Source organism: Toxotes jaculatrix, chromosome 4 (genome assembly GCF_017976425.1).
Source record: "Toxotes jaculatrix isolate fToxJac2 chromosome 4, fToxJac2.pri, whole genome shotgun sequence".
In the NCBI taxonomy this organism is placed as follows: Eukaryota; Metazoa; Chordata; class Actinopteri; family Toxotidae; genus Toxotes; species Toxotes jaculatrix.
In genome coordinates this window covers 26,333,057-26,353,552 of record NC_054397.1, presented here as the reverse complement: position 1 = coordinate 26,353,552, position 20,496 = coordinate 26,333,057, and the positions used below count along the sequence as shown (strand labels likewise).

Genomic DNA, 20,496 nt, shown 5'->3' with positions numbered 1-20,496 from the left:
CCAAACAAATCCAGATACATGTATTGTTCTTTATAATAAAACCACAATTCAATGAATGATTTTTTCCATTATCAGCTGATTTATCAGTTCTTTTCCATAACAAATCATATGTTTGCATTGCTTGGTTTCATCTTTACACAGATGCAAAGGATGAGACTAGTTATTGGTCTGGGTTCAATCATGTGTGAGACACCCTGAGAAAGGCAAGTGTGTTGATATGCCTCGGTGTATGGCCCTTGGTTATTAAAGGCTTTTTACTCTTGACCATCCACTTGAGTGTCTGAAATTAGATTTTTTTAAGCGACATTATTTTTCCCCTTGAAGAGCACTAGTGGGTGAAAGGGGCACCAGAAGCACTCTTGTTGCTATTCTTTTTTTCAGTGTTGATAACAGGTTCCTGGAGCCTTAGGTGACATGTTCAATTTGCTTTAGCCTGAACGACAGCCCAAAACCAAAAGAGATTCAATTTACAATGACAGGAAACATATTTAAAGAGCTGTAACCAAAGAGCCTTATAAAGTTTTTATGGCTAATATGCTAACAAAAGGCTGCCTTTGTACAGTAGTACAAGAAAACATTAGCATTTATGTTAGCATCCTTATTCCTGACCACCTAACACATGCAATTCCAATATTTATATTTTTTAACACTGTTTTTGTGTCTCCACCAACTCCACCAACTGAAATATCTGACACTTTTATCGCTAAATGCTTCACTATGTTCACCAGCTAGTCTTTAATTTTGTGTGTCTGCTGTTTGTTTGACAGGTAATATATTGTGGATTAATCTGCTTTTTGTCTGAAAACAGCTGAAAACTATTAAAAAATAAATAAATAAATATTAATTAATTCATAACGAGAGCATCATTTCTGAGCCAGAAAACCAAAACAAAGAGCTAAAAGCTAAAAACTGAGGAAACTGCAAGTTGAATGTAGTTTTGCCACTGTGAGGGACAGCTTTCATAATATGCATAATCAAAAACACACAGATTAATGAAGCTTTAAACTTATTCTGAAGAATGAATGCACAATATGTTTCTTTAGAAAACCAGAGGCCACTATAAAATAAATAAAGATAGTGTCTTTATTGAATAGCGGAGAATGGCCAGTTATTTAATGTGAAACGAATTAACATTCCACAGTATATTATATGGCTCATTTGATGAACCACTGCTTTGATGGTTTAGGTGTGCTGGCAGGAAAACACAAACATGAAGGGCCACATCATAGTCCATCCATCCATCCATCCATCCATCCATCCATCCATCCATTTTCTACCGCTTAATCTGTCAGGGTCGCGGGGGAGCTGGAGCCTATCCCAGCTGACTATGGGCAAGAGGCGGGGTACACCCTGGACTGGTCGCCAGTCAATCGCAGGGCTGACACACAAAGACAGACAAGCCACGTCATAGTATCATAATATAACATAGTGACAGTCCGCTTCATGTCTTCAGACAATCATTCATAGCTGTTTATAGTGAGAGACCGATAAAAAGTTTGGATGTACTATACCAAAGCCAATCAGAGTTTTAATTGTCAGAGAGCCACCTGCTAAACCACCTCTCAGACTGAAGGGAAGTGATGTAGAGCTCTGATGTCAGCAGAAAATTAGTCTGCACAACAAAGGCTCATGATTACAGAAATTGCCCTTATCCAATCTGATTGACAATAAAATAATCCCTCTAATTTGGAGGATAATTGTGCAATTTTCTGTGTGGAAATAATATTATTAATTTTAGGATGAGGAATGCAAAGAGAACAGACACCCTCTGGGAAGAGACATGACTTCTAAGTGGAAGAACAAAACAAGTTTCACATGTTTTGCTGATTCCCCTCTGGTCTGACTGGAGCCGTGTCTTCTCTTTGGAACATTAGGTCTGTGAAGTGCAGTTTGTCAGAGTCTAACAGCAATAAATGGGATGAGATCCATAGCATATATCTTCCCATGTGTAATGGGCCTGATTTATCAGAGACAGCAGTGTATCATCTATCTCTTGTTTAGGTTCAGATCAAGAACGGAGCTGTGACCATGTGACAAATGCAATTAAAACGCCTTATCGTCTCCTGCTGTATGTTGAAATGCCTTAACTACTGCTGAGTGGTAATAGGAGCTGCACACACTCAGAGCCACACACACACACACACACACACACAGCACATATTGTGCAGGAGAAGTAATGGCATTGTTAATTACCACACTGCCGCCACTGCTGCTGGCCAATCTCGCACTTCCTTCACTCTCTCAGTCACACCTGCCAGTGTAGGAGTGATAAACTGGGCTCACCAGGGACTGGAGAAGGAGGGAATTCTACTTCCCTGCAATGAATGTTAATGCAAACACATACAATAGCTAGCCACTAAGCTAACAAGGTCATTACAAGTCCAGAGGTGCATGGCAGTGAGTTCCATTAAGCATGCTCTTTATACTGTGTGTGTCTGCTGTCAGGAAGATACACAACCGCAGCCTGTAATGCAAACCTCTCCATGTAAGACAAGAAACTGTTACCATATGACTCAAACCTGCCTCAGTAAATTTATTTATGTTCACTATAAATCATCATAATGTCAGTAGTAGTGTCTGATTGTTTTGGTCTAAGGACCCATAACTTTTTGGTTTGGTTCATCTTCATCCCTCTCATCAGCCACAATAAGCATTAAAGCTCTGTTAAACCATCTGTACACTGCCTGCACAGCACCAAACAACTAAAAGACAATTCGTGGCTAGCTGTTGAAGTTAGTGGAGCATTTAGTGGCTAAGGAGCCAGATATTTGTCAAGTATCAAATAGCTGGTGGAGACCAAAACCGATCTAAAAGTTTATCTCTAGTAAAATGTCAGAGTCTGATTATTGTTGCTGACCATGTTCATCCCTTCATGGCCAGAGTTCACCATCTTCTAATGGCTACTTCCAGCAGTATAATGCTCCATGTCACAAAAGCTGAAGTCGTCTCATACTGGTTTCATGAATGTGACAGTGAATTTGAGTGGTCTCCTGAGTCTCCAGACCTGAATCCAGGAGAACACTATTGAGATGTGGTAGAACAGGAGATTGGCAGCTTGAATAATGTGATGAATCACGTCAACATGGAGCAGAAGCTCAGAGGAACTACCCACTATTAGTATGGTGTTCCTATTAAAGTGCTCACTGGGTGTATATCCACTAAAAAATCAGATTCAATCAGTAGATGTAGAATCTGCAGATCTTTGAAAATTCTGTTTCATTGCTGGTAATAATGAATACCCAATAAATAATAACTGTTTTCGTTTAATACAATATTTACAATAGAGATTAGGAGGCCAGCTAACTGGATGGGATATCCAACAGAAACACCAGAAAAAGAAACATATTCTATTAGAACACTGTGATTAGCTGTTATTGCTTGAGGAGCAAACGTAGTATGATGAGCTCTGAGCTTTAAGTCACATTCATAAATAAATATACCAGCTGTTTTTTCTCCGCTGGTCGTGATCATATTTATTGGCCTGTTGTTTCACTGTTGTTACTCAGTTTATTTCTTTGAACAAACCTTTAACAGCACTTAGTTCACTTTGTTGCAGTGTTATTCATTATATTAATGGGGTACTCCTCTGTGATTTAGTATGGCACCATCATAAGGTTGGAGGGCTCACAAGAGGGAGATTTAAAAATGAATTTATAAAACTTAAAGCAGCAGAGGATGAAATATCCTGATCTAAATCCCTTGTATGGATTGAGCTCTTTATCCAGCACTTACTAGACAGTCTTTTCATTAGGCCCTCCCTGTTTAGTAAACACCCAGTGTAAAATATGGCGGACCCCTTTTAGAAACCAGAAAATTCAGCAGAAGCAAAGTAATTGTTGGGTCACTGTTATTGATTAACAGCCCCAATGATGCACCCTTCAGAGGCACTGTATGGTCATTTTGTGCAATGAGCTATAAAAGTATGAATTTATTGTGCAATTAACCACAAGTTTGAGAAAAAAACAAAAATTCTTCACTGTTTGCGTTTTGCTACATATATGTACCTGCACTTTAAGGCATATCTTCAGAAGTAGTGATAAAGTAACAAAAAAAGTTCCCCCAGATTCAATCAGTGAAACACTCACTGTATATGTCCCTGAAGGGTGACCAATTTTATCAAGAGCCTACCTCGTACAGGTCTAGCATCTGGTTTCCTCCAATGCCCCTAGTGGTTTTAACATTTTCCATGGCCAAGGTGAAGTAGATCCCTCTGGTGTCAGACAGGTAGAGGTTATAGGTGTCGTTCTGGTTCCACTCCTGCACCGCTGCAAATACCTGCTTCTCATCAGTGCTGACAATGTGTAAATCCTATCAGAGAGCGGGGAGAGATTAAGAGGAGTTATGACTGGAGGTGGAGAGGTGACGGATTAGAACATGCTGACCCTGTGGGACTGGTCATGAGATCAATGCTGTGCTGTGAATATAAATGGCTGATGACATACGGTAAGGTATAGCTCACTCGGGGGCTGACTCTGAATGTTGTACTGTTACTAAAAGTATGACTTTTAAAGGACAATATTCCAGCTTTTAAGGAAAAACAACCCCCACCCCACCCCCCCAAAAAAAACTGGTGACACACTTTTTCAACATATCTACATATATTTTTCTGTTGTGACAGCATCACATTCAAAATCTTTCAGGAGTATGGAAATGCTCAATTAACTCTGTGATTAATTAGGTTTAATTAAGTTAAGTCTAATTAAGTCAAAAATACTTGTCAAGATAATATTCCCCCAACTTACCTTAGGCAGAGAATATTTAGGCAGCTTGATTTGTATAAAAGAGTCTCTCTTGTAGGACACATAATAGGATGCTCGACCTGATGTAGGAACCTGCACACATAACACATAAAGTACAATTAATTACATATCCTGAATACTGCATACCGTGTTTCCCTTCTATTATATGAAAGTTCTAGAAACATTTTATTTTCTCAATGTCCTTTTGCACTGGAGCTCTGCTGCTGACCAAACACAGAGGTCCTTACCACTGACACCATATCATATTTTCTCCAATCAATTAAAGTGGTGGGTGAAAGTGCTCTTCAAGCTCTCTCTCTTTGTCCTGTTGGTTTTCAAGGCACTGCTGAGTACACAGGGTGTGTTTTTTGTCCTTTTTTTTTTTTTTTTTTAACTTGGCCATTTATAGCGATCTCCTGGCTTGCATTCAGAGGATTCTGCCCTCCTCAGGTGTCAATGCACCTGCTGGTCAAAGTGGACTTTGGTAAATATCTCGTAGGACAATCAATAGTCTCATTATTCTTTGTCAAGAGAAATCTTTAAGTTGCCTAACCGAGCCTCACCAGCTGTCTAGGAAAAAAAAAAAAAGTCGTCCTTAATGATCTAGACCCTTTGCAAACACTCCAAGCTGTTACTTGTTAGCTTATGCGGCAGGAAAACACAGGGATGGTGGGTGCTGGAGAATTGTCATTAGCCTCGAGGCCACGGAAGCCGAGCACTTTATACACATACACACACTGAAACACACGGAGTAAAGTGAGACTGCAACTTCATAACCCACTTTCCCCTCCTATCAATAACAAAATGAAATTCATTTGAGGAAAACCTTCAAATCAAACTTGTGGCTCTCTGCTGAAGAGAAGCCATATCAGTATTAATGTTGTATGACAGGACTGATTCTTTTACTGATCTTGTAAGTGCTCTGAATGGCTCAGAGGAGAGAAAACAAGCTCTGAGAGGAAATATCGCGGCCTAGCAGTGAGCACTGCAGAACAGTCCCACATGCAATCGAGTGAAGGATCAGGAGATCGATGGCGGGGTAACCAGAGGCGGTTTGAACTTTAAGAGGAATTGGTATGATTGATTTTTTTTTCCCCCCATCCCTTTCAGGATCTTTCGTCTGTGACGCATACGTGTTAAAATGTAGAGGTGCTTGAATTGAAGGGGAGGTTTAGGTTGAGTGCTCGTGAGTTTACTTGAAAGACTTCAGAGAGGTCAAACAGGATTGAAGGATCTTTGGAAAACAACTCTCTTTCTTTGTCTAATGTGCTGCCAAGGGCAGTAAGGTTTCCAGAGGAAGGACTCGCCTGTAGGTGGCTCAGGTAAGTAGGTTTCTGAAAAATCCCTTCTCTGCTGAATAAAACATGGTGGGGTAAAACAGCTGGAAGAACACCATTACAGCAACTACTACAACAGAAAATAACATTAAAAGGCAGAATTTTGAAACAGTTATTACCATTATTAGTATACTGTCCTCAATATATTGATAAAACTAGATTTAATTACACACAGGTACCATCTGTGTGATTCAGGTACACAATGTCAGCACAGGCTGATGTCAGACTGTGAGAATGATGCTTGGTGTTTTGTGCAGGGGTGAGGGGATCAGTGTGTGGAGGATTTTATAAATGATGGTTAGTAGTTTGTTGTAACAGTGTCAGGAAAGGATTTGGCAGGGCATGGGTCATCTACTCACTGGAGCATGAGTGTGTAGAAAGCTGAAAATAGTGAATTTTATCCGAAGGTGGTGTCAGTAGTTGCAATGTTTAAACGCGTGCTGGCCTCATAGCCACCTTAGCAAGAAGACAGATTTTGAAATGATGATGAGATAAACAGAAAACATAACCCAGATACCCTCCCCTGAACACAGGTGCTGAAAACACCTTTAACAGACATTCAACACCGCAACAGTTTTGGAGGTAAATTTGTATAAAATTGGTGTTGTAGTGGACAGGCTGTGTAATTATTCTGACTTTTCCTGTTGACTTTTAAATGTATGAAACCTCATTTGCACAATGTCAAAGTAAATAATATTCACACTGTAGAGGAAATTAAAATACAACCCATAAATTGCATCTGAATTCAGGACATTACCATTTCAGATTTTTCTGTCGCACAAATCATGATTAATATGACACACCGGGCAGTGGCTAGGATGAATATTAAAACTAGTTCTTGGTTCACTGAAAAACAAAGCACAAATGTTCAGCTGAGGTTAAAGTAAAATGATTTTTACATATTTTCTTTATGCCAAAATCATTTATGTCGGAGACATGAGGCCTGCACAGAAAATATCTGTGTGATTTTTGTGGCAGTGGAGTTGAAAATACTGGTAAAGAAGCAAAGACCCAAACATCATCTAATATTAATCCTGATTTTATACACACACACACATATATATATATATAAAAATATATACATTTTAATGAATGGTCAATCAAATACCTTTGTGTGTAAAATGTCTTCTGTAGAACAAAACCCTGCTGAAAAACTAATATCCAGCTCTCAGCTCTAGGCAACTTTCAGCCACTGTTAGCTTCTTTTACGTTAGCTTATAGTCACGCTCCTCAACCTCCATACGAAGCCACAGGCCACTTTTTCTAGCAGACAAGCTCAGACACACCATAATCTTCCTGACCAGCATGCACAGCTGAGAGACAATGGGAATGTGGCTGTAAAATATGCATATGCAAAATATCCACGTCTCCAGTTGGTTGTTCGTTGTTCTGTGTCTCCTTTGCAAGAAGGAACCTGTTTGCTAACACATTAGCTAAATCTATTTGAAGCTGGCCATAGTTTGTGTTCCTGTTTGTTTAGTCTTTCTGTCCCTTACTGGTCTAAAGAGATATAGCTTCAAAAATCAACAACAGCTCCCCGATATGCAAGATGCATTTTGCTCAGGTTCACTTAAGTCTCCGTAGCTTAATCTATCATGTACCACGCAGTAAGTGGGGCTGACTGTTCAGAGCCCTACCTGTATGAATATGTAGTCATCCTGAACCACCAGAGAGCTGATGTCGATGTATCCAGGGAATGGGTAGTTCCTGTTAGCTTCTGTGCACATCTGGGCTCTGCACGTGACATACTGCACATCTGTCACACAGGAAGACATACAGGATTCATGATAAGTTTATGAAGCTTCTTATGGCGCATCTTAATATATAGAGTGTCAATCAAAACCTTATCTGCTTACAGGGGATACATTGAGAGTATCTGTATGGTATGTATGGTAGCTGCTTTTCTGTCAGTTAGATCTAACAATATTTATGTGTCTTACTTGAACTACAGTGGCTTAAAAGGTCTTCAGAGCCTTTTTGTCACTTTGTTTTGTAGATTAAGTTGTATATGGATCAAATTGCCAGTTCTGCCCATAAATCTAGACTCAGTAATCCATAATGACAAAGTGAAAATGTGTTTTCAACTTTTTTGCAAATTCATAAAAAATCTAAAACTGAAATCCCTCATTTACAAAAATGTTCAGACCCTTAATTCAGTACTTTGTAGAAGCCACGTTGGCAGCAATTTTAGCTTCAAGTCTTCTTGGCTAAGTCTCCACAAGCTTTGCACACCTGGTCTGGGGCAGTTTATCCCAAAATTCTTGGCAGATACTCTCAAACTCCGTCAGATTGGATGGGAAGTGTCTGTGAACTGATCTTCAGGCCTCTCCACAGACGTTTAGAGTTTAAGCGGGCCTGTCCTGCGTTGTCTTGGTTGTCACTGTCGTCATGCTGAAATGTGAACTGTGGCCCCAGTCTCAGGTTTTCTTCAAGTACCTCTCTGTTTTTAGATTCATTCACCCTTCTCTCAATTCTGATCTACACCAGTTGTCATTATTTTATTAAAGTTTTATTAAGCATATAGAGAGTGTCTTGAACTTCATGGTTTTTTCAGTTCATGGCTTTTTCAGTGTTTTTTTTTTAATTCTAAAAATATGTTTCCACTTTGTCCTTATGGGTTACTAGGTAGATTGATGGCAAAATGAATTTACCTGCAAAAAGTGAAGAGGTCTGAATATTCTCTGAAACTGCTCCATATAAGGTTGTTTTCCACCCATTTATTCAGTCTGACATTTTCTGTGAGTAATTTTGCCCTCTTTGTAGCACCCGATTTATTCTTATTGTGTAGACAACACAAACAAGCATCTCTGCCTGTCAATCATACTGCGGTTTATGAGGAAAAAAGCAATGCTTATATCTCAGTTACGCTACCCTGACATCACAGGCTGGAATAAACAGTTTCACCTATGTCACCGATGGACGACCTTGGTGGTATTGCCATTCAGAGTTATGGAGCTGACATTCAGACTGTGAAAGGGAAGGGAAGAACGGCCATATTAATCAAGATTCATGCACTGGGTTTATTGGTGGGGCAAGCCAGTGCTGTTTCCCTGGGGACACCTTCTGCACTCCCAGCGGAATTCATCCCTATAGAGACCTATTCATTACTCCTCTTTGAAGTGTGTAAGTGTGTGTGTGTGTGTAAGAGACACTCACTTCCATCTGGTGTGTGAGCCTCCATGTGGACCAGATCTGGCTCCTTGTCTAGGCCCGAGACAGACCTTGGAGAGAATGACAGATCGTGAAAGAATACATGAACATAATGACAATGACTAGAAAGGGATGTAAAGGGGGGGACCAAAGAGCTGTCAGGGCAAAAGGAGAGTGAAAGAGGAAAAAGAAAAGAGGTAAAAGGATACAGCAGAGGTATTTTGTTATAGATTCTTTCTTTAACTAAATAACGAGAATACAGGAAAGTTTCCCCCATATTCTAAATGCCACATTATACCAAGCGCATCCGCTGTAACTCAAGGCTGGTTCCCTTCAAGCAAAATGCAACAATACGTATAAAAACAAGTACAGTCTTCTAATTACTGACTGAGTGGTGCAGGGCAACCACACTCTGAGTTTATCTCTCAGTAAAATCTTGCTTTCTTGCTCATTTCACTGCTTGAGGATTATATTGGATAGATGCAGCTTTTCCATTGTGGTGATATTTCCTATTCCTTGGAGGCTGATGAAGCCATTATCTAAATGCAGCCAACTGGAGGTTTGCCTAGCCATTGCTAGAGGCCCATCCAGTTTTTAGATGTCCTTGAAGGGACTTTGGCGGTGAAGGGCAAAGCCAGGGATGGATTGTGCACATTATTTAGGATTATACCACAATGGCACGGAGGTGGTTCCAGATTTATGCAAGTTACGATGGATATAGCCAACGGAAATCCCAGGCACAACCCAGTCATCTCAGAGAGGAAGAGAGGAGCAATGAGCTGGAATAGATCCGGGCCTACGTTTGTGATGAGTGTGCACTTTCAGATTGTAGGTACACTGCAGGGGGGGTGAGCAGCAGGCGTGACTGGATAAGAAGCGACAGGGACGTCCTGGATCCATTATTAGTCATAATCCCTCATACTGTATGTACACTTCTGTATCTGTTTGTATGCATCTGTAGAAAACCACCTCCCTCTCCTTCTACTGCTGATGTAAAAATAATAATCCAGTATTTATGCACAATATGACAATATGAGCAGGGCATGTGAGAAATGAAGTGGAATGCAACATGCCCTTAGAAGCTGAATGTTAGGTGCATTCTGAAGGAGGAGATTAATCTCTGCCTGATTGTATCAAGGGGTAGGAAACGTGCAGAATTTTAGCAGTATCACCAGTCAGTCACACACCTTGTTCTAAGCCATCAATATCACCCGCTCAGCCGTGCAGAACACGAGCAACAGTTTCTGCATTTCTGAGCAAATAAAACTTTAGAGAAGAGGAATGAAGCAATATTATTTGAAAAAAAAGAAGGAAAGAAAGGTTGAAAGAAAGAAAGAAAAAGCAGAGATGTGAAAAAGAGTGACTCACCAGTAGAATCTGTTAGGTGTGACATGTTCGTGAATGAGCTGCCATTTTCTTCCAAAGTCCACCGAGCTGTATAACTGCAGAGACATCATAGAAAAAAGAAAGAAAGAAAAAAGACTCAGTCTTGTTAGAAAGATGGATGCATGTTTCTACATTGGTCCGGCTTCTAATTAGACTGGCTGATTTAAAAGTTTGAGCAGTGACGAGTGAGCATGGGGCATGGCTGGATGATTCCAGGGTGGAGGTTAGTCTGAGGCTATAAAGAATTATCGGGAGATAGGCTGACATAGAGCTGAACTGCTATCATCATTACCCACTGGCCATTCAAACTAACATATTGTCACAGATATAGGCATCTCTATTCCCCTCTCCTGTTACAAATGGCAGCTATTGGTTTAGAGGAGGAAGCACTTTATGAGAATCATACATTAAAACCAAAATAGATGTGGCATAAATGTGGCCACTTTCAGCTCGATCAGCAAATGATTTGGTTTTGTTCGGTAGTTTTTAGACTGCTGTTACAGTAAAAACAACGGTTGGACACAAAGCCATTTCCTCAGCACCCAATCAAAAACAACGTCCTGCAGAATGAGCCCCCATAAAAATGCAAGGAATGATATATAGCTCAGCTGACGTGAAGGTGTACAACATGGACCCAGTGGCCTAATTTCAATGTACTAATTACATTTTCTGGTGCTCGGGCAAACAATTAATAACCTGGGTGCGTTTCCCTACACTGTACTGATGGATGTTGGAGAAACGGCATCCTTATATCTTGCTGTGTCTGTACGTTGTTGTTTCCTTGCACTGCAGTGAGTCGGTGGCCCCAGTTGAGCTCTATGCTAATGTTCCTACTTGTTGCCTTTTATCACAGCAAATCTGACACTTACTCTGATAAAAGGATACACATTTGTCACTTCCTGCAAATTTATTTGTCAGCTTCGCAAGGAAAAATCTATCTATGTCAGCAGGTATGTTTTCCATTTGAAAATTACATTAGCAGTGTTCTCAAAACATGTACAGCAGCAGCAGCAGCAGCAGCAGCAGCAGCAGGGCCATACATAAGCAGAGTGAAGCAATAATCTGCTTGTAATTTGAAGTTGGTGTGAGTCCTTGGATTTCACATTTGGATGTCAGATGTTATCTTGTGATTATTCCATCATTTAATCAGCACTTGAAGGCCATGTGTCTGTTTGGAGTGCTTGACAATGATAAACAATGGCAGGAGAGCAAAGCATTCATCTCTCGGTGCCCTGTGTGGTTAGGTATTAGTATTAGATGGGAGCAAACATTTGTCTAAACCTCTATAAAACTGAACAGAGTCTAATATACAGTGCCCATAGGCATCTATTCTACAGAAAATTTGATTTCTGATTCTTCCAGCCTCTGTAAAGAAAGGTTCCCCACCGGAGCCTTTGGGTTGGTGTAACAGGGCAGCAGTCAGGGTCCCTCATCACTTTGGACAGTGACATATGACGCCAGCGGGCAGGCTCAGCCTCTCCTCTCTCCATTCATCAATTCAATGACATCTTAAATTTTAAAGCTTCTGAGCTGTCACAAAGTAAGCTTCATAGTTTCCCACTCACTTCGATAAATCAAAAGCCCGGCCGGCCAGCTGCCACACCACCAACGGAGTCGGTGACAGCTGAGGGAGCCGACGCGGGGCGGGAGTTTAAATGGTGATTGAGGAATTGCAGAGAGCATGTTTGTTAAACTCATCTATTCGTGCTGATGACAGGTTTATAAAACATTTGGGTTGCTCTGACCTGTGCAGCGGTTTGCAGGTAATGTTGGTAATTCAGATGAAGGTGCTGTGAAAAGCAGGGTGTAACCTTCTTAGGAAACTGTCAGATCCTAACCAGGTTTGTGTGGAGTAACAACATTATTTTTGTCAACATTTTTTTATATCGTGAAATAAACAAACAAACAAAAAAAAAGCAACCATTCAAAATGTAAACTATGACAAAATGTCCAAAAATTAAACTAAATGATGTGAAAGACAAATGAACCAGTTACTGTTTTGTTTTTATTTAAACTTGTGCGATCATCTGTGTAATCACACTGTACATTAACTGTAACTGCCTCCATCCAAAATCTCTCCCTCAGGAGCAGATTTAGCCGTGGTCCTCCTGTGGTTTAAGGGTTGAGACACAATGATCTGCAACAGCTCTTTCTATTACAGACCTAAAATGCCTCTATATATATATGTGTGTGTATATAATAACGATAAGGCAGGCAGTACACTAACATTTATAGAATGGTAAGCTAACTTTAAACTACAATTTTTACTGTATTGTTAATGGTAATGCTAACATTACTTTGAGTTGGTTATTCCCTCATATTTATGTGCTCTCAGTAGGAACGAGTGCAGAATGAAAGTAGGCTGTCGACAATTGAAGTCTTCCCCCAGATGTTTGGTAATGGACTATTATTGATTGGTTTACTGTAGCTGCTCATTAAAGCGAAAATCAGACTTTAAACAGTATTTCACTGAACAAAGTCAAAGAGTGAAGGGACACTTCTGAAGACAGAGGACAGAGGTAGCTGCATTTCACATGAAGGACATGTGACAATCAATGATCGTGAACAGTGCCTTTTTTAATACATTACCAAACCGAGAGGAAAAAAAATACACGGACAAAAACTAAACTGTCTTCAGCAAAGTGACAAATATATTTTTGTGAAAAGACTAAAACTAAATTAAAATTAAAATCAAGAACCAAAACAACAACAAACCCAAATGATAGAGACAATTCTCAGAAAAAAATATCTGTAGTAGTATCTGAAGTGCTACTTGTGAACAATATTTCTACAACAGTTGGTGGAATAACAAATTGATACATAAAACACACTGCCACAGCTTGAACAGAAAAACAAAAACCAGAAGGCCATTCCACAGTGTGAGCAAGCTTCCTTATCTCAGGAATTATGCATGTTAATCAACACACAGGGAAACCCACTCAAACACTGTTTACACAAAAAGGTGTGTGAAAGCCAGAAAGAATGTCTCCCTCTGTGTCTTAGATCAGAGTGAAGGTCTTTGAGGACCATGTCTCACAAGAAATTCATTCCAGGCAGCACTGGTTTTATCACATTTAGCCATCAAACAATTTAAATTATGCTGCAGGCATACAGGCATAATAAGCAGGTTTTGTTTCACTGCTCTCAGCTTAGAAGTTATGTAGGGATATTGGATTTCAGTTTAAATGTACAGGGAATAAATCTTAAGGTTTATGTATTGGTCTACATTTGTTTTTCTTCTTGTAGCCTTAACTTGTGCTTTACGGGAAACAAATCTACACAGGGAAGTGAGGTAAATCAGACACAGATTGAACCTAAATGAGAAATGAATTGATTCAAAATGTGGTCTCTCACATGAGAGTTTACACATCAGCCACCGAAAGATGAATTTCATGAGGCCTTTCTCTTTCAGAGGTGTGAGGGACGTGCTTGAGGGAAATGTACATTATTGCATTTGCTGTTGCTATCCATCTATTTAAAACCTGGTGTAAGTGCACTTTTGCTCAAGATGAAATATGAATCAGAATTAAAGATAAATGACTGCTCTTCAGTGGCTGTCTACCCTTGAAATCAGTTAGGAAAAAGCGTGTTAGTGGCAGCGGTGGTGCAGAGACATGTTCCCTGTGGACAGAATGACATGGCTTTTCAGTGTTCAAGTGCTCCCCCCCACACACACACACACACACACACACACACACACACACACACACACACACACACACACACACACACACACACACACACACACACCACAAAGCAGCTGACCCTGCTGCTAGTTTTCTGCTGCAAACTAGCGCAAGCTATTTGTTAGCTGTGAGGCTGCTACCAAATCCACTGATTGTCACAGGTAGAACTGGCTAAGATCATAATAATGGCTTTCCTTAACTCTCACTGTGAGCTGTAACAAAAAAAAAAAAAAAAAAAAGCCTGCCATGAAAAAGAGAGACAGAGACAAACCATTATTCTCACAGTAGCTGATAAAATGTGTTGGACCTGTGCAACCAATTAGTGACAGGAGCCCCGTGTGGTACTGTTTTTGTTTTTTCTTTTTTTTTTGAATCCACAACAGCCTGTTCCCGCATGAATTCCAACCATTACCAGATGCATCATGCTACTCCTGCCCGCTCCCACTGAGATGCTGATCACTTATACCCACAACAATGTTCTCTATTGACAGGCTGTCTGCTCCATTCTGCACTGGAAATAAGACATTATGGATTTTGCTTGAGGCAGCGGGAGGTAAAAATCCAAGTAGTTATTAAACAACAGCTGCAACCAGATGCTGAAACGTCTACACTACAGACTGACAGTGGTAATGTTACTGTTTTAGGATCAGATTTAGAGATTCTAATTTTGTTTAGTTGTGTGACAGGGAATATTCACTAACAGTGTCTGGGATTTCTGCCTCTTCCCCAGTACAGTGGTGCGTTGGTGGTGCACACAGCTCTGAAAAATTACATTTCAAAGATTCAGCAGCATCATTTCTTTCCACAGACAATGTACCTGTTATTGTAGATAATCCACAGACCTCCGTATCAGCGGTTTTAATATTTGTACTATTTCTGTGTAGTTCTAATAAAAACTGCTCGTTGTTGAGACCGAAATCCCAAAGTATCTCAAAATCTGGCCAAACAAAACCAAAACTATCCACACAGTTCCCAGCTGAGCCAAACAGAGATTCACAGGTGGGATGAAGACCAAAATGTATTATTTAGTTATACAGTGTACTGGAAGACAATGTGTTTATATAAATGGTTCCATTCCTTGTTTATCCTCCTATGATATTTCTGAACATTCGCTCCTACCTGCATTACACCTCTGAACCCTCAAGCAGTCTCCGAGATTCAAACACATATATGGCGAAAAAAAGAGAGAGCTACTCAAAGTCAAAAAAGAAATGTGAGCATATCATATCATATAATCATGTGTTGAAGGTCTGTGCTATATTCTTAAATACAAAGGGAAACTTGTTTAATGGTGTGTTGGGGAGTCCTCTTCTTAAAACACCCTCAGGCTGTCTAAGTTGCCCTGGTCATGAAATCAAACAGATTTTCAGAATAAAATGATGCCCGACATTAACAAACAAATCAGCTGGTCAAGCTGTGGCTAATTTTCACTTTTCTAGTCTTATCGACCACTCAAAGCACTTTATGCTACAAGCTGCATTCATATACACACTCACACACTGATGATACATCGCAATTTGAGTTTCAGTATCTTGCACAAGGACAAGTTGACATGCAAACTGGAGGAGCTGGGGGTCGAACAATCAACCTTCTGATGATTGGATGTCCCGCTCTAGGTCCTGAGCCACAGCAGCTAGAAATATTCCTGATCCACTCATAGAAAAGGGGGAGAGAGGCATTAAATAATAAATATTTCTCTAGATAAATTCAAAGAAAACACGTTAGAGCTCATTACCAGCTCCACTGCTGTTACTGCCATATCCAACTCTTTCAGTCTTTATCATGACATTCTGCAGAAAACACACAAACCTGGCAACAACTACAACAGTTGCTGCATAGATCTTACTGTTTCCACAGAGTGGAGTTAAAATGGCAAGATGGTCTGAGACAATAAATATTCAGCAACACCTTGACATTGGTAGGGACATGTCCTTGTTGTCCATACCCAAATCCATGCCCATGCACTTGCCGCTCAAAAATGAGCCATGCAGGACAGGGAGAGAGTGCAGTGTTCAAATACAAACTTTCAAGCATTTGCTGCTGTGTCAGCCACGGTCCAACAAGAGTAAACAACCATGTGATGTAATGACATGTCCTCGTAGCCGATCCTGGCAGTTGAGCAGATTTTTTTTTTTTTTTTAGCTCAATGAAGTTCGCTCATATGCATGTGACACTGTAGGAATTGTTAAGGTGATTCTTCAACCCCCCCCCAAAAAAACTCTTCAGATCTGGACAATTCACACAAGTCACCGAAACTGATGTGAAAAAATTCACAGTTGTTGAATGTGAGTCCCTGCAGTCTTCTGGGCTCATTCACACTTTGCAAAATGAGCCAACAAGACGTTTGTTTAGCATTGTGGTGAAAAATGAAACACGAGGCACGACAGAGAAGGTAAATACGCACGAGAGAACTTCCTCTGACTGAAAAACATTTTCTACAATCTCTCTTTGCTTCAAATTTGTTCCAGTTTCGTCATGGCTTTTACCCTGATGTTGGGATAATGTGTGTAAACCTGAATAACATCTTTGCAGTGACACACTGCAGTGACAGAAAGCAAAGCATGGGTTTTCTGCCTTTTTCCATTTGCACAGTTCCTTCTGCGGCATTGCAGCGGCAACATTCTGCCACCCAGAAAAGCTTTGTGCATTAACATCAAAGCACAAACAGCTCCACCAACACATAAAAGTTCTGAGAAAAGAATCGAGACTTGGAAGTTATGGAAATGATAACTGCCGCATTATAGGCCCCCGTGTCCCACACAATTACTATAAGTCACTTTTATAACTCCTAATTAAGTCTCCCATAAATTCTTGATGCATCTATGTACAGTGCTCTAAATCAAACAGCTTCTGTTGGCATCGGCTCGACATATCCCGTATGCGAGGGAAGAGGAGGACTGGTTTTATACCCCACAATTTATGGAGCCTGCAAAATACACAGCAGTAAGGATGATCCTATGGAGGGAGGTATAGGAAAAGGCTGTGAAAATGAACAGTCTGGATTGTTGTGAGTGAAGCCATAAGGAGTCACGGAGTATAACATTCTCATTGTTTGTCACTGGTATCGCTGCAGGAAAAAATCAGTACCCTCAAGAAATCAGCTTCACTAAAAGAGAATATGGCAATGCATTGGAAGCAGAGCTGAAACAATTAGTCCATGAACTAATTAGTTGATCAACAACCAGACAACCAACTGATTAAGTAGTTTGATCATCACTTAATCTATCAGTCATTTTTCAGGCAACAAAACAAAACAAAAAAGATAATTCTCTCTTCTTTGTGAGGGCTTTCTGCTTTTTCTTTGTTTTGATGTCAAGATGTCACCTTGGATGGAAAATTGGAGGAGACATTTATTCTGGCATTTTATAGAAAAAACTATTAATCACTTAATCAGGAAAATAATCAGCAGATAATTAATATAGTTGAGGTAGCAGAAGCCCTAATCAGAAGCCATATTAAAGTAATCAGAAAGTAGTGAGGCAAAAATTCTCAGCCGTTTGTTTTCCAGAGGCTCTACCTCCAGCTCAGTTGTGTGTTCCAACAAATCTTAATGGCGACATTTGATCGTTGGCGGGAAAGCAGAGACAGATAAGGTGAGTTCAGACGACAGCAAGTTCCTGAAGCCAGTTTATTTTTTGACAAAATAATCTGAAGTCAGGGTCCACTTAATGGCTTTTTTCCCCCAGTGCTCTCAACCGTATCTTATGGGCTTTATCAGTTATAAATGCAGAGAACAATGTGGAGTAAATTGCTGGAAAAAAGGCCAGTGAGTAAGTGAGTGAGACTAATTTTAATATATAATTTCAATACTTTTCCAGAGTCAAACTTTCAAGCGCCATTTAAACCTGGACTTTGATCATTTTCATGAAGACAGACGTTATGTGTTCTATATGAATGGGGACATTCATTTACTCTGATCACACAATCAAGGCGTTTTGAGGGATGAAAGCTTTAATATCAAATGACGGCACATCAATGGGATTATTATGCTTATAACACAGTTACTGACCCCACAGTGTCATGCTATTAAACTGACACTGTACATTGATATAGCATGGGCCATTAAGGTGCATAATGCATAATTATTATACAGCAAATCACAAATGCTCCATATGTGATCATGACCTTTCATCACATTATAAATACAGGAAAATGTTCGCTCATGTTTTTCGTCTTAGGTGCATTGTGTGCCTCTCTGCACTTCTTACTAGCACGGTCTGAACATTCTTCTTTCTGATTCAAGGACAAATCTCTACATGGATTTACTTCACCCTGATGAAGTATTTCATGAAGTAAAGAGTGCATTGCAGCGTGAAGTCTGTGCGGTTTTCAACCACTTGTTACCAGCACACACTCAACAAATTAAAATATGTATGACGATGTACCTGTATGATTATCAGTGTCAAACACTAATGTGTGCCTAGTCAAGTCTAACAAATGGATTCCCTCTGGCTTTCTGCTTACTTTCACACTGCACCACCTCTTCTGGGTTCCCTCAGTGATTCCTTGTTATGCTATCTTGTTGCCTTAGAGCTACATAACAAATGATAGCAGGCAACACACCTGCCTGGCAGTCACACAGGTACTGTGTGTGCTCTCAGTTAACAGTGAGACGTGTACATCAGTCCTTTATTCTGTTCAGCTGACCAAGTACTGGAACAGCATTTGCTTGGAAAAACTAGCCACCTACATCTATCACACTGGTTGTCGGAATTCAAAAATGCCCATTATACTTTATTGTTAGGCTTGTACTGTATAGGTTGACATGTGCATAAACCACTGCCTCACAATCTGTATATAATATAAAGTAGCTGTCTTCAACCTGGGCCTTCAGGTAATCATTTCTCTCCACTTAGAAATAATTATGCTGTAAATTGCTAAGCCCATATGCATGAAAAGGAGCCTTATTATCTCCATTGTGCTTGCAAGTGAACTGTCTGTATTGTCCTGATCATGTGTTTCAAATTAAAGTCCATTAAAAGTACCCTGGGAGGGCGGGCCCCACTGCAGCTCGATGGAGCGTGGCAGAGCTGTCGCAGCTCAGGACAAGGGAGCTGAGCACTAAAGATACCTGCCATCTGGAGAGTCATTGAGTTGAGAAATGCACTGCAGCAGCTGAGCAGCCTTTTTGGCTCAAGCTCAACGCCATCTTTCAGACAGGGGCAGGAAGGGGCTGGAAATGGATCTGTTCAAATAGACACACTGTGATAGATTTTTAGGAAGTGGTTTGGTTTGTGAAAGGAATTAGGAACTACCACTTTGTATCAGTGCTTATCAGACACACAATTTTATGACTGATTATAATCTATATATTAACTTTTTTTTTTTTTGTTCTGCTTATGGCACACACATGGATGTGCTCTGTAAACGATGTGCCCTGTGTCCGTTTGAAAAATCACAACCACATTTATATTTTGTATTTAACAGTGAGTCAGCAGCCATGAAAAACCACAAAAAGGAGGCCCAGACTTTGAGCTGCAGCCCACAGTAGTGCTCTAGTTAATGTCTCCTTCTACTCCCACAAGCATTGACACATGCCGTGAGTTGCACCTTTGCTGGCTAAACAAGCTACCAAACAAATATCCACCAGACGAAAAGTGCATTGCTAATGTCAGTCTGCAGGCTATAGGTAGCTAATGATCTTACAATTTTTAGCTGTACCTCTAGGACCAACTTTCCAGATAATGTCAGCGTCATTTGGTTTGAATGTCTGTTCTTAGCTTAGAAGCTATAGTCACTGGCGGAAGTTGGTGGTCTGTCTGTGCTGCTGCCATCACATACACTGACCCAGCCACCCAGAGTTTCTTTCTTTCTTTATTTCAGGAAAAAAAATAATACTGTGATTTATTTTGTGATTTCAGTTGGACCAAAAGAAAAAAAGGGACATGATTCTCCTCAAATAGATGAATCACAGCAGTGGCACATTGTAGACTGTAACGCCAGAGAAACAGAGGTCCACAGCTTAAAGTATAGCGTAAGCTCAATCAGAAGAAAGTGGCCCTGCTTGAAACCACTCTTGACTATAATCACACTGTGATAAAAATAGCTTCTTCACCAGCAAACTGTTTTACTGTGTTTGATGTTTTAACATCCAGTTACAGTCTGTATATGTAACATATCAGAGGTTTAAATGTGGAATCATATTTACTGGGCAAAAAGGTGTCAGCTGAAGATTACAATGACAGAGCACAATCCTGA

General features: G+C 40.2%; 1 protein-coding gene across 2 annotated transcripts in view; it reads right to left on the bottom strand.

The window, feature by feature from the left end:
• sorcs3 (sortilin related VPS10 domain containing receptor 3) overlaps positions 1-20,496 on the bottom strand; it is a 183,657-nt gene that overhangs the window by 42,259 nt on the left and 120,902 nt on the right. For both annotated transcript variants that reach the window (XM_041035874.1, XM_041035876.1), the window contains 5 exons: positions 10,595-10,668; positions 9,233-9,297; positions 7,714-7,832; positions 4,743-4,832; positions 4,129-4,308 (listed from right to left, as the gene is read on the bottom strand). In XM_041035874.1, coding sequence (XP_040891808.1) covers positions 4,129-4,308; positions 4,743-4,832; positions 7,714-7,832; positions 9,233-9,297; positions 10,595-10,668 — 528 coding nt within the window. The remainder of the gene's footprint in view (positions 1-4,128; positions 4,309-4,742; positions 4,833-7,713; positions 7,833-9,232; positions 9,298-10,594; positions 10,669-20,496) is intronic.